At 39.6% G+C, this 14,699-nt stretch overlaps 1 protein-coding gene across 1 annotated transcript; it reads left to right on the top strand.

Annotated features, from left to right (window-relative positions):
* The first annotated feature begins 1,336 nt into the window (after window positions 1-1,336).
* On the top strand, window positions 1,337-2,664 carry LOC111913764 (protein FANTASTIC FOUR 2). The gene has a single exon (XM_023909469.3). The coding sequence runs from the start codon at window positions 1,551-1,553 to the stop codon at window positions 2,421-2,423; it is 873 nt and encodes a 290-aa protein (XP_023765237.1). The 5' UTR covers window positions 1,337-1,550; the 3' UTR covers window positions 2,424-2,664.
* The last annotated feature ends 12,035 nt before the right edge of the window (window positions 2,665-14,699 follow it).

Genomic DNA, 14,699 nt, shown 5'->3' with positions numbered 1-14,699 from the left:
TTGCTTGCTTCTCCCTTGGGCATCGTGTTAGCTAGTAGCTTCCACCAGCTCAATACTCTAGACTTTAACAAAGGGACCACAAGGGCGGTCTTTTGTTTGTTGCTACACTCGTAACTCTCAAACATTGTCTCCATCTCGGAGATCCAGTCCATAACTTCCACTGGTGATGGGCATCCAGAAAGACTCGGGGGTTTGGATGCCATGAAATCCTTGTACTTGCATCCACGTTCGTCATTTCCTGCATCCTGATTGTTTCGTCTAACTATCGGTGGGTTGTCTTGACCAACCATCCCACTGTAGTTCCCTCCTTCTGACTGCCCATCATTCATCTCGGGCTGTTCAATAGGCATCGTAAGTTCCTCTCGATTTTGTTGAAGTAAACACCTTATTTCCCCCATTTGACGACCCAACATCATTTGGATCATCGCTTATACCCTAGCCATTGTGATTGGCTCAGGTGCGGTTACTACAACATATATTTGTTCAATCACTGGGGGTTGTTGATTCCTATTTCCATTCGCGTTCCCGACTCCACTTCGGGTTCTTGCCATTTCGATTTATACACCAAATCAGACGGTCGGTGTGTAATAACGAGAATTAAGATATGAAAGATTTTATCTATGATTGACGTATAATCCCCTTATCTCTCCGAAAAGTTATATGCCAGTTCTAATACCGTAATTAAACGTTTAGAAACCTGAACACATAAAGTTTCCAGATCCGATCATATAATGCCTATAAGTCATTTTATGGTTTTCTCCATTTTATTAAATTCATATAATACTTAAATGTAATAATAAATCTATATCCAATTCATTAATGTAATTTTTTATAATTTCTAAATTTTTAAATTGAATCTAATTATTTTAATTGTTTATTTATTTACATTATTAATTTAAATTTAAAAGATAAATAAGCACTTCAATTTTAATAATTAAATATTTTACTTTTTTCATATAAATTTAATTTTTTAAAATTGTTAGATCTTCATTTCTATTTTTTTTAATAAACCCATAAAATACATAGGTATCAAAACTAGTTTTTGAACATATATGAAAAATAAAATGCTTTATAACATTTAATATAAGGTAATCTATTAAAACATAAATATAAAAAACGCGTATAATTGGGATATTTTGTTAAAATCACTTACATTCTACAAATTACAAAATCTGTATTTTATTATTTAATTGAATATTACTGTAATTACGTAAAAATATCGAATATAGTAGTTACGAAAAAAAAATGACAGAATAAATTCTAGTGGCATCTCTTTGGAAAAAGAGACCTCACATGCACTAATCTTCTATAAATACACCCTCCACCCCTTTACTCCTCTTCTCATACTTTCCCATTACTCTCCATTCCAAAACCCACAAAGGCTACTAATTTTCCGCTCCAAAACAACTTGGGTTTTCTTCAGTTCCTCATAAAGTTTTTATCTTTCGATCACCCAAAAGTTTCTTTAATTTTTTCTTGGAAACAAAAAAAAAAAAAAAACAAAATTTATTCTGTTTTTTTCTGTTCTGATCGATCAACATTGTGATCAAATGGCCTCCGCAGTGTGTCAAGGTTTGCAATCTTGCCTGGAACCTCCTCTCACAGAATCAACGGTTTTAACCCACAAATCGTCTTCAAAACCTTCCCAACTTCATCAAAAACCGAATACCGAAGCAAATTCTGTGACAGACGATAAAAATGGTGAGAGAGTTGGCAAGAACAAGGTGTTCAGTTTTTTTAATGTTCTTGAAAACCCGTCTTCCAATAGTAATTTAAAAAATGAGGAAGTTTATGTTCATCCAATGGTGAAGCTTTCTGCTTCGACATTAAGTACGATGAGCTTAGAAATGTGTACGGAGAGTTTAGGTACTGAAACTGGGAGTGATGTGAGTGAAAGCAGTGATGAGCTTAACTGGGAGGAGAGAGAGATGTTTCGGTCAAAAGCTAGGAATTTATACCGGAAAGTGGCGAGCCGGAGCCACCGTGGAGGCTTTCCGCCGCCGTTGACCTCCATTAGTGGCTCAGATGGTACTGTGAAAGTGAGCCCTCACAGGGAAGGTGGCCGGTTGGTAATCAAAGCTGTGAGTGTTTCTGACTGTGGTACAAAGTTCGAAGCAGAACGTACGGATGGGAGACTTAGGTTGTCACTGTCGAAGGACTGTTGTGAAAATGTTGAAACTGGGAGGGCTAATAAGAAAAAGGAAGGTGGTGAAAAAGAATCTTGTGATGGTGACGTGGAAGATGGTGGGTGGTGGTGGGAGGTAGATGGACGTAACTCAAACTCAAAACGACCAACTCGTGTAGCAGCAAACTCGTTCGATCAAGAGTCGACTGAGTTTAGGTTAAGGAGTTGCAAAGACGGTGGAAACGGGAATAAGGGAATAGGAAACTGGAGTTTGTTTCGGCCGGTGGTTATATCTTAAACATGAAAATGGCGATTATCTTCACAATTTTCATTAATAGTAATCGTCAGCGAATAACTATTGATCCAGAATGTGTTATCAAGACCGTTGTTTATGATTATATTGGGAGCTGAGGACTAATTTTCACGGGTCATTAAATAATACCGATGTGTATGGTGCGGATTTAAGTTAATATCGTCATGTCATGTGTATTTATTTTGTGGATTATTTAATATATAATCTAATGATAGGTTTTTATGGATGATTAATTGAACATATCAATATAATTTTCATGAATTTAGTGTTTATTATTATTATTATGGTTAATGACTTGTAAGAGAAATAACTCATGCACCATGTACACATTTAATCATTAAAAGTTATTTTACTTAATTTTACTATTAAACTTAGAAATAATGTTCAAAATATACCATTATTACTATGTATTTTAGGCTTGACCCGTTTCCGACCATCCAGACATCTCCATTAAATCTCTGGCTATCGTGAACTTTCCAATGATCCTATTCTATATCTCTCAATTTTAATATCTTTTCGGAGAAGAACAAATGATCTGAAAAAAAATAATTTCTTGAACACACATGTAAAAATGATTTCTTAAACATGATTTCAAAAACAAAATGAGTGCAACATATTTTTGGAGATGAAAATGTTATCTGCAAAAATTTTTTTTGAAGATAATTATACAAAAACGTTTTTCTGAACATGGGTATTCAAAAATGATTTATTCTTAAATGCAATAATTGATTTTGAAACCATGTTCAATGACAAAAATGATTTCAAATTTGTGTTCAATGGCAAAAAAATATGTTAACGTCATAGGAGTCATTGGATAAGGTGACGATAGATGTCATCAAATGTGTAGAAAACATGTTCGTATACAACACTCGCTCATAATGATATATTTTAAACATAATTTCCAAGTTAAATGACAAATTGTTGAATCATGAAAAGTATGAAAAGTGAACCTCTAGCAATCACTCAAGATCGAAGTCAGTTGAGTCCGAGATAAATCCAAGATGAGTAGATGTTCCAAGATAAGAAGATCATTTCGAGATGAAGTGCAATTCCGAGTGTAACAAACCAAAAATCAGGGGTAAATTTTCATTTTTATAATAGGAAAATCATAGTTATCTTTTATATCTGAGCATTCAAAAAACATTGCTTAATTGAAATAGTTATCAAAGTTACATCCCAAAATCATATGATGCGGAAAACACGGGTGTGTGCGCTGCGATCATGCCGAACCCTTCCTTTCCAAACTGATGATACTTGAAACCATAAACAAAACTGTAAGCACGAAGCTTAGTGAGTTCCCTAGAGCATATCTCATACAATCCACATAATCACATAATCCATGTTAGCTATAAAAGCAACATAAACCCCATCAATCACATAATCCATATTAGCTACAATATAGCTACATACACCATATAAGCCATGCATACAATATATAGGGATGTTGTGGGCTCCCCCAAGGTCTTACTCCAGGATGAAATGAGTTCCCTACATGGTCTTACACTTAAGTGCCATGGGCTCCCCCATGGTCTTTAATAGGAAATCCATGGGCTCCGCACATGGTCTTACATCCAATTGTCATGGGCTCCCCCATGGTCTTACATCCAAGTGCCATGGGCTCCCCCATGGTCTTTAATAGGAAAGCCATGGGCTCTCCACATGGTCTGACATCCAGGTGCCATGGGCTCCCCCAATGTTTTTCATACAAGTATACCACATATACAACTAGCATACCTCCTAGCATATAACCAACTAACACGCCACATAACACTACATCAACTAGTGTACCACATATCATAAAATGGGCCGGCCTTGGTGCCTTAGACCCAACGATATGGTAAAGAGACTCACCTCAAATGCAGAAGCTTCCCGAATGACATCCTTAGCTGCTGCCCCGCCGGCTTCCCGAGCTACCAATACCAATCAATACACCCAAGTAGAAATTGGGTTCCTTACTATAATCCTTAATCCATACGTAGGGTAAAATGACCATTCTACCCCTAGCCCAATATGATCCAAACTGAGGCCCAAGCCCAAAACAAATGCCCAATACTATACTGTCCATAACTCCATTAATGGACCTAATCCGAGAAGGCCTAATACCAAAAAGGCCTAAAATACCGAATGGTCAACCCTAGTCAACTCTTGGTCAAAGTCAAAGTCAACAGTCAAGGTTGACTGTCCATGTTGACCCAAGCCGTCGAGTGTATGTAGCAAAAAGCGGGAAAACCTCACCTAACTCGTCGAGTTGCCAAGGAAACTCTTTGAGTTTCCCCTGTCTCAACATATTCATCTCCTTTCTAGTCGAATCTAAAGCCCCAAACTATAGATCTAACCCCCTAGGGTTAAGATACCATGTAAAGTTGCTAACTTTACATTCATGCAAAGCATTAAAGGCTAAAAACACTTAATCAAAGCTTGTTAAGGGACTTAGAGCTTGAAGGAGGGCCAAGACTTGATAAAGTTGGTACCTTTAAGTCCCCAAAGGCCCTAAGATGTTCAAATCTAAAGTCATATCTTCATATCATGCTCAAAACCAAGAATGGTACCAAACTAGGCTAATAATGGCCATAAGTTTTCATAGAAAAAGATCTAAGCAATGGAAGGTCAAGGTTTCGAATTTATACCTTAAAATGGTTGCCACAACAGAGTAGACACCGAATCTACAACCTCTCCCTTCAGCCATGCACCGACCACTTCAAGTTTCTTCACATAAACACCAAAAAAAGCACTCCTTAAGCCCTTACACACTCAAAACTAGAGATGAGACACGATATAGGGTTTCTCTGGACAAAAGGGGTGATAAGGGAGGTTACAAGTGAGGTTTAAGGCCTTTAAATAAGGTACAAACCCTGAAAATTAGGGTTTTCCTTTCCAGCATCAACTCGTTTAGTTGGGGCCTTCCAACTCGTCGAGTAGACCACACATGATGTGCGACTGAAGAGCTCTCTACACGACGAGTTGGAGCCTCCTAACTTGTCGAGTTCCCTGCAAAACTCAAAACTTAATAAATTTATTCCATACTTGAACCAAGAGTTACAAATCTCCCCTAGTTGAACTAGACTTCGTCCTCGAAGTCTTCTGATGCACAAGGTCCGGATACCGCTTACATGCCACTTCCTCTAACCCCGCCTTCTTGTTCTTCCAGGTCCTTGCTTTCTGCTCGATAACTGATGCTAACTTCTCTACATGATGAAGATGTTCCTTATCCTACATATCGACCAAAGGAACCACAACGGAATCCTTGTCCATCCACTTACGTGGCTGAGACATAATATGCACTATGAATCAGTCTGGGCTTCCGCAACAGTCCTAAACGATGCACATCCTGACATAATCACTATACATGGCTTTCAACCCTGCTTCCCGATGTGACAACCCAAAATTTCCGTTTGTTTTAACTCCGTAAGTAAGCACGTCAAAAATTAGCCAAATTTATCCCAAAAATATTTTTGACCGGATTTAAACCCGTTGGAATATTTTAAATAATATTCATCAAGCGAACCGAAAATAAGGAGATATAATTTAAAATTTGCCGTGTTTAACGGAAGTCGCGAAAAACCCTGTTTGTGGTTGGTGTTGGGTGGACCCCCACCCAGGCTTTAAACTCAACCCTATATAAGGGTTGAGTGGGTTTCATCCCAACCTTTTTCACACCTTAGACACCTCCTCCCTCTACTTTCTCTCTCTACAAATCGGGTTTTGGTCAAAAATCGCCCCTTCAAGCTTCAAAACGGTAAGTTAACCTTCCTAGATTGTTGTTTAGCTTATCACACTTGCAAATTCGTGGCTTAAGCATCCAAAACCCCCAAGAACAAGAGTTTACGGTTTGGTAACATCCCAAAACCGTAAACACCTTGAAAGAGGGTTTTGATGCCCAAAAACCCTCCCAAAACCTTTCCGATGCTTAGTTATGACTTGGAGACTTGCACATATGAGCTTAGAACACCTAAACCTTGGATTTTGAGGAGTAAACATGAGTGTATGGCCCAAGAACACTCTTGGACCGTAAACCCCTCTTCATGGGCCGTGAACAACTTTTGAGGTGTTAAATTTGCCCTTAAACACCTCCTATGGCTTGGAATAATGTCTAGAACCAACCACCATTGCATTAGGGACCTTAAACTTGAAGGAAACCATGACTCTAGGAGTTTACGACCGTAAACCCTCCAAGAATTGGTCCATGGGCCGTAAACTCCCTTAAAGTGGTCAAATGGTGCCCTAACTTCCTTCCATGGCTTGTACATTGGACTAGAATCACTTGTGCCTAACCTAGAACCATCAAAACACAAAAGGAAAGGGCATGTAAGAGTTTACGGCCGTAAACTCCTTGTTTACAGTCATAAACTCCTTAAATTGGTCCATTTGATGATTAAACCACTTCCTATGCCCTAGAATTGAACCTAGCCTAATTCCATAAGTATTGTAAGACCTTTAATCATCCAAGAACACACTACCCATGAGTTTGCGACCGTAAACTCATGGGGGATATGGTTCCAAAACCGTAAACACCTCTAGACACTACTATGTGAGGAGTAAACTCCAATGTGAGTCCATACACACCTTATATGCAACCCTTGGTACTCCTAGCACTTGTAGCAAAGTGTTTTCATGTAGGAGGACATCCTTACATGCTTAATTAGTTATTAAATGACTAACTAGATACTTAAATGTATCATTACATGTTAAATAGGATTCGCGTGTGTGGTCAAGTCCTCACTTGACACTTAGCATCCTATACCGTCCATTCATCCGAATCGCCAACGTCAGGTGAGTTCATACCCTTGAATTAACCTTTCAAATGATTTTAACTGCTTTTATAGGGGGGATACAAGTTGAACTGTACAATTATTAGATAAATCACATGTGATTAATAATTGTATAGCAAAATAGATTTTGCATGTTAAACTATTTATCCAGATTAAATGTTTCCAAATTATGTTTTCGAATCTTGTTAAAGTATGAATATCCCTTTTAGATCATTAAAGGTTATCCAAAGTTTTTCAAAGTTTGTTTACTTAAGAGACATCCAGTCGTGATTTCTTATCAAAGGTTTTCTTCAATTAAACCGTTTTATACAAATCATTTTTCAAAGTTGTTTATGAAAGGTTTTTCAAAGGATTTCCAAAGGTTTTTAAAGCTTGTTTTACAAAATGACATCAAGTCGTAAATTATTATTTTTTTTAAAGGTTTTCCAAAGGTTTTACCAAAGTTTTCTTCTATGCTTCTATTTCGTTAAATGCATGCCTATATTTGTATAATTATATAAATAATGTTTAAAGGACTTAGGAAGGCTAGTTCGCCCTATTTCCTTTTCCTCGTTGGGATGTGGTCTGGTGGGTATCGGTTATCCGTCCGAAGGTCGTTTAAACATTAATTATATATCATGTATACATGTATGGACATAAAACCTCTCTCTCTCTCTCTCTCTCTCTCCCAGCCAATTCATCGCCTTGAGTAGTAGAGGTATCCTTCTATTATTCATGTTTATGGAACCCTAGTAATTATTATGGGAATAGTTAGGAGACTCTATCTCTATCTCTATCTCTATCTCTATCTCTATCTCTATCTCTATCTCTATCTCTATCCCTATCTCTATCTCTATCTCTATCTCTATATCTCTCTCTTTTACTTTAGAATGTGACACACTATTTCCCTCTACGACGCTTCATTACGCCAACGTCGTGTAACCAGAGTCTCCGGGAAGGAGATCAAACATCATGTGTATAGATCTATACGGTACTGACACTCCCATACCCAGACTACTAGCTACAGTCCGTGCCGGTAAGGCCCATGGGTGACATAATGCCACTACCTCTACGCGTGACCTGGAGGGTCATCGGATACTCTATCGTCGATCAGCATGGTTGCATACGGGTTCACATTCACCATTTTTTCTAGACTTTGCTAGCTGTATCGTTCACCCGATGCTGTCTGGGGTTTGTATTTTCTTGTTTTAGACTTTGCTAGCTGTATCATTCACTCGATGCTGTCTGGGGTCTGTATTTTCTTGTTTTAGACTTTGCTAGCTGTATCGTTAACTCGATATTGTCTGGAGTTTGTATTTTCTTGTTTGAGACTTTGCTAGCTGTATCGTTCACTTGATACTGTCTGGAGTCTATGTTTTCTCTTATTTTAGTCAGCAGTGTTACTACTGAGGTATATATATTATTTTCCCCTAATATTTTCACTTGGGATTTTCTCATTACTCTTTTAAAGTCAATTATGTATTTGGTAATGATAGTAATTTGGGGGAAAACTACTCCTTAAAACATAAATCGGTCGGGTCTTGGTAGAAGACTGCTTTTATTTAGAAAATATAGGATTTTCTGGAAAGGACGCTAATACACCGTAGATTCTAAACTACTATCTTCCATAAAGTTATTTTGAATAAAAATGCGTATTTATACAAATGACACTAAATACTTATGGACTCACCAGCATTATAAAATGCTGATACTCGCTTTCAAAATAACTTGTATTCTCAGGTCATCGATAGACAGGTACATACCGGGAGCTTTTGTGGAGACAGCCTAGTACCGAGCTGCATCTATATTGTTCCTTGTATTACTTTGATGTTGCTATGAAATGTAAACTATGTAAAATTAATACTATTAATGCAATGGTTGTTGTACTTTGATTACTATACTGCATATGTTGTGATACTTGACATGACGTCATCCACCCCAGAACGTTTCCGCCGTTCTGGTTTTGGGGTGTGACACCCGAACCGGGTGTCACCCCTTAAGGCGAAGCCTTGAGAGTACTTCAACCTCAATAAAACTTGAGTATCCAACTCTCACCAATAACCGACCACCTGTTCTGAACCCAACGAATACTGACACTTGACATCCTGAGAGATGTAGTTGTCATCTCGAGCATTCAATGACCTTTTAAAAGCAAAAAAACCCATCCAGACCAGACTCGCTCCAAACCTGATGGAAGATAACTCCTTCCCTTATTGAGAGGAACTACTTCTGCTTTGCCGATACTCGAATTCTTACATTAGTCTGGCTCTCTGACAAACTTCCTATTCTGAAACAGTATCAAAATTTCCTCCAAGAATGATTGGCCGACAAACACCTCTACTGTTGATTATCTTGGTGTTACTAACTGAATGAATTCACTTACCATAACCAGATGCAGAATGCCCACATCTGGAATACCGGGTTCCTGTCTGATTGCTGAACCAACGGGCAACCTCACACTTGCCCCACGTGACCTCCGAAGGATACCTTGTCTAGTAATAACCGCCCTAACTATACCACCCTTCATGGCTCCATCAATCCTTCTGATACATCCGATCATAATAACCTAACAACCTCTCGCCACCGATTCCAATACAAAAGTGAACGCTACCTGCATGACGGTAATCTTACATCATTCCTGATCTCCTTCAACCTGCCGTTTCCTGATTCCAACATGTCGTGGCTCTATTACAGGTAGAACCAGCCCGAGACACATCACAATAGCTTAAGCTACATTGAACCAAACCCATTCATTACCCTGGAATCCTGCATTTGATGCCCTTAACATATAGATGTCCCAAATATCATCTCACTGGAACGCAATCCTGCACTGATGTAACGCCTGTGTTTCCGGGCTCGTCATTAATATTGATATAGTAGTCCAGGTTAACCTTTGTAACCCGTTTTGAAATAATAGAAGTGTATTATTTGAGTATTATGTGTTATGTGCTTAATTGTGTGACTTAATTTAATTAAGAATAAAAATAAGCGTCAAAATGAAATGTTAGATAAAGCCTATATCTACGGATAATGTTGTAGCAGTTGAAACGAGGTTTCTGAATATACAAAGAATGCCGAAATCCGAGTTATAACGAAGAAGTTATGACCCGTCGAAGTTTCGTGACAGAATCGGCAACGCTGAATGACGTAAAAAGTGAAATTTACGTTAGTGCGATATTTAGCCTTAGTGATCTAAACGAATGTTGTAGAGTTCCTTAAACCGAGAGCGTGCATGAAAAGAACGCCCAAATCTGACTTCGTATGAGGAAGTTATGATTTTTCGAAGTTTCGACTTAGCGGTATGCAGCCCGAATACTCGAAATAGAGATCGAGTGATATTTAGCCAAAAATTTCTAAATGAGAATTGAAGATCTCATTGATAGTAGTCCAACAATAAAAAGACAGACGAAAACAGAGTTCAAATGAAGGAGTTATGAATTTCGAAGAGAGTTTTCCTGTCCCGGCCTACTAAAAATAATATATAAGTAATATACTTATAATATATTAAAAATCAAGTCAAAATTAGCCAATGGAGTCTAAACTAGAATTGTAGAGCATAATCTCACCTTCGCGTCGATATAAAGAATGTCAAAAACGGAGTTATGAATTTTTGAAGTTCGGGGCGCGAAACCCAAAAACTGTCAGATACCACGACGTGGCAAGCAGTGCCACGACGTGGCAAGTCTTCTGACACCTCCGGGAGTCCCCCAGATGTAACTTGCGCTGATGCATGCAATGACGACCAAGCCCACGACGTGGAAAAAGGTGCCACGACGTGGCAAGGGCCAGTTTTGCCCTATAAATAGATTTGAAGGGCCAACCGAGTTTGGTTGCTCATTCTCTCATCTCTCACCTGGATTGCATCGATTTACATACAAAGAAGTACCCCCGAAGCCCCGGTATCATTCCTGATTCTCGAAGCCCGAAGATCCCGAGAAGTGCAATTCCCAAGCCGAAGCTCTGCTCGCGAGAAGCCCGGTTTTTGTGAAGATCTTCCAGTTCTACTGAAGAATACTACTTCTGCAAGTCGTAGTGCTGTCCGATCATCTTCTGATCAAGTGAGTGTGTATTTACTTTCTTCTAACGCATAATTATGAAGTATTTTATACGAAATACGTGTTATGTGTACAATTTTGTTGTTATGTGTGTGAGTGTATATTCACTTTCTTCTATCTCATAGATCTGATTTATTCTCTATGAAATACGTGTTATGTGGGTGTGCCTCATCTGTTATGTGGAATATGTATTGAATGAGAATGCTATACAGGTTTTAAAGTATGTATAAAAATATATATTTTTATCTACTAATATGTTGGGTAGAACATGAGTAGATAGTTGATGTGTGATAAACAGATGAGAGGCCTCGATGTTGTTGTTGTTGATCTAGTTATTCAGCGGAGTATGGATAACGACCACAAACTCTTTCTAGACAGTCCTGTGGAACGCTAGCAGGTTCATAACCCGTAGGTGTTGTGAACGATGTGTTCACCGGTGTACTCTATCCCCCTCATGGTTGCTTTTAGGATATCTATTGTTGAGGAAACCCCTTAGCAGTAATGTCCGTCCTGATGAAAATCCTAGATTAGGTCCCTTGAGATAGATGTTGTTTTAGGTCCATAAAGTGAGGATAACGGGAATGGGTAATCGGGTTATTGTTGGTTGGTGAAATTAAATATAATTATTTATTGTGGGTTGAAAACCCTATATGCTCACCAAGCTCCCAAGCCTGACCCACTCAGTTTATTCGTATTACAGGTAGTGGCGCAAGGGCATAAGATGGTTGAATCATCAAGTTGTTTTGTGTACAAGTCTGTATATGTATATATTTGTTGAATGACTTTTAATGTTATCATTTATGCTTTATGGTCTGTATCGGAACACGACATCCCGAGTTTTGATTATATAATGAAAATGCATCTCTTGATGAAATGCTTTGATAAATATTATTTTATCATATTTGGGAAAAAATTCCGTAACTCTTTTAAATCAAAAGGATTTACTCTGAAATTATTTTAAAAAGCATAAATGAAATCGGTCTTTTCTGGCCGTGATTTTGGGGATGTCACAACTGATCACGCGCAAACTCCGATTTGGGATCTCACCTAAAACTGAATCGATACTCTGTTCCTACCCCAAGATCCACAAATTTGCATTTGCAAAATGCACCACAACCACCTGAATACCAACCCCTTTACCAATACGATAGATTGGTATGCCCAAACTATCTTTGGGACTTCCAATCTCTCACCTGGTCCAACCACCAAGTTCCTAAGAGTCAACAACCAGGACACCCATCCTAGACTCTTCTACGTCATTCACCGGTTACCCGCATGTCCTGCAACTTAAGATCCAATCCTTGACCCCACGTTCTCTACTAGTTCTATCCTGAATTCCCGTAATCATCCGGGCTCGCCCGCGGACCCCAAAGATCCTCATCCTAGAACATAGAGTAATTCCTTGCCAACCCTGGACGGCGTGCCCAAAGCACAAGCCGATCTCCTTTTCATGCTTGTGACCATCACATAAACAGTCTACTTCAGACCGATGAATGCTACAGTCCTTTCACAGCCTAACACTACTTCCCTTACTATCCGACTGCTAGTGAATGCTATGACTCCCCTGTAGTCTTACATCACTTCCCCTACTATCCGGCTGCTAGTGAATGCTACAGCTCGCTGCAGTCTTTTTACACTTCCCACACTACCTGACTACTTGTGAACGCTACGACTCCCCCACAGTCTTACTATACTTTCCACATTATCTGACTACTAGGGAATGTTATGGCTCCCCCGTAGTGTTACAACACTTTCACCCCAACTGACTGCTAGTGAATGCTACGGCTCCCCCATAGTCTTACAACGCTTTCACCCCAAATGACTAATAGTGAATGCTATGGCTCCCCCGTAGTCTTACAACACTTTCAACCTAATTGGCCATTAGTGAATGCTACGGCTCCCTCGTAGTCTTACTACACTTCCGCCCTAGCACAGCCGCAACCCAATGCCTTATCCCAATTTATCAATTCGAAACGCACACAAAGTCGAGCACACACTCGACCGAACACCCATACTAAACTCAATTCATGACTAGAATCCCAACATGCTTCCCCAAATTCTGCTATCAAGCACCAAGAAGATGCGATTCACATGCTGGGAAGTTTTACCGAACTCCAAACTCACCCACCCCTCAAACCAAATAGCCACTTGGGCTGCCATTTTCCTTGATGGGGATGAGAAACTCATCCCGGTCTCATACCTGCTCTTGTTCTGAATACCTGCACAATTCTCCCCCACTTAGATTCGACTAAGACTTCACAATACATGAGATTTGAGGGATTCCCAATGCTTCTTACTCTTTAATAACCAACTGCTGACAATCTGCTGCTTACTCGTGCTAGTGTTCTATTATTGGCCCAAACCCCAATTACCACACAACTTCTAAAGATCAGACGAACACTTCCTGAATCCTAGCAAAACTGATAATCTCAAATGCCTTGAAATGATGCCACACTTATATCTTGAAGTCCAAATAACCGATGCCCATACCATAGCCTCCGAAGTAGACCACTTCCCCTGGAACTTCCAAAAGCCAACCCAAGTATAATGGCTGAGTCACCAATCATGACTGTAAACCTTTCGCATCACGTCCCAGCACCGATCTCAACTATAGACCCGGATAACATTGAACGCTCCAAACCAGCAAAGAGGGAAACGACGTTACACTAACTTCCCTGTAACTCACAGTATGCAAGTGACATATGACAATGTTTGAAGGTATAACCCAAACACGAGCAGGGAAACAAACCCAAAGGTACACTTAACCAAACCCTTGGAACAAAAAGTCCATCGTGAAGTTTCCCGCAAGTGCTGCACTTAATCCGACCTTGCTGGCCTCTCAAAAGCTGATCCGAACTCTTGGGTCTCTTCCCGAGATCTTCCACTAAATTCACATGACCTGAACCTCTCTTATCGAGGTACTCCAAATTGATCTTCAACCTTCGGCTCTGAGATCCATATCATACAGGATCTCGTACCCCGACACACTCACCGGCTCAATCGTCAACGGCTGAACTACAATAGTTGGAGCAACCTCTGCTCTAAACTGGGTTACTAACTACCCCCAAGACATAGTCTCCAACCCCAAAAGTGCAATAGATCGCACAATATATCCTTGCCGCCTGATACAAGAGATCCAAGGTAAACCCAAAATTCTGGCAGTCCTTCCACTAACCGGCTCACCACCGGTGTCGGGACCAAACCCTGGTCCTTCCCCTTGCGTGCTCATCCTCATTCTACATAGCAACTATTCCCACAGTCCAAGCATAACTAAGAATTCTCATTCTCATAGGCTTCTTAGATTCTCCAAAACTCTCACCGGTTCGAGTATGGATCCTGTGCTTTTAGTAGTATGGGCCCAATACTACCTTCCACTCGTATCCATACTTTCCTCAACAATCCTCCTGAATCCTCTAAGTCACCTACTCCACTGATGCATTAAATATCCGCTAAAAAAC

This window comes from Lactuca sativa, chromosome 8 (genome assembly GCF_002870075.4).
Source record: "Lactuca sativa cultivar Salinas chromosome 8, Lsat_Salinas_v11, whole genome shotgun sequence".
In the NCBI taxonomy this organism is placed as follows: domain Eukaryota; kingdom Viridiplantae; phylum Streptophyta; class Magnoliopsida; order Asterales; family Asteraceae; genus Lactuca; species Lactuca sativa.
The sequence above is the reverse complement of the archived record's forward strand: the minus strand, read 5'-3'. Positions and strand labels throughout refer to the sequence as shown.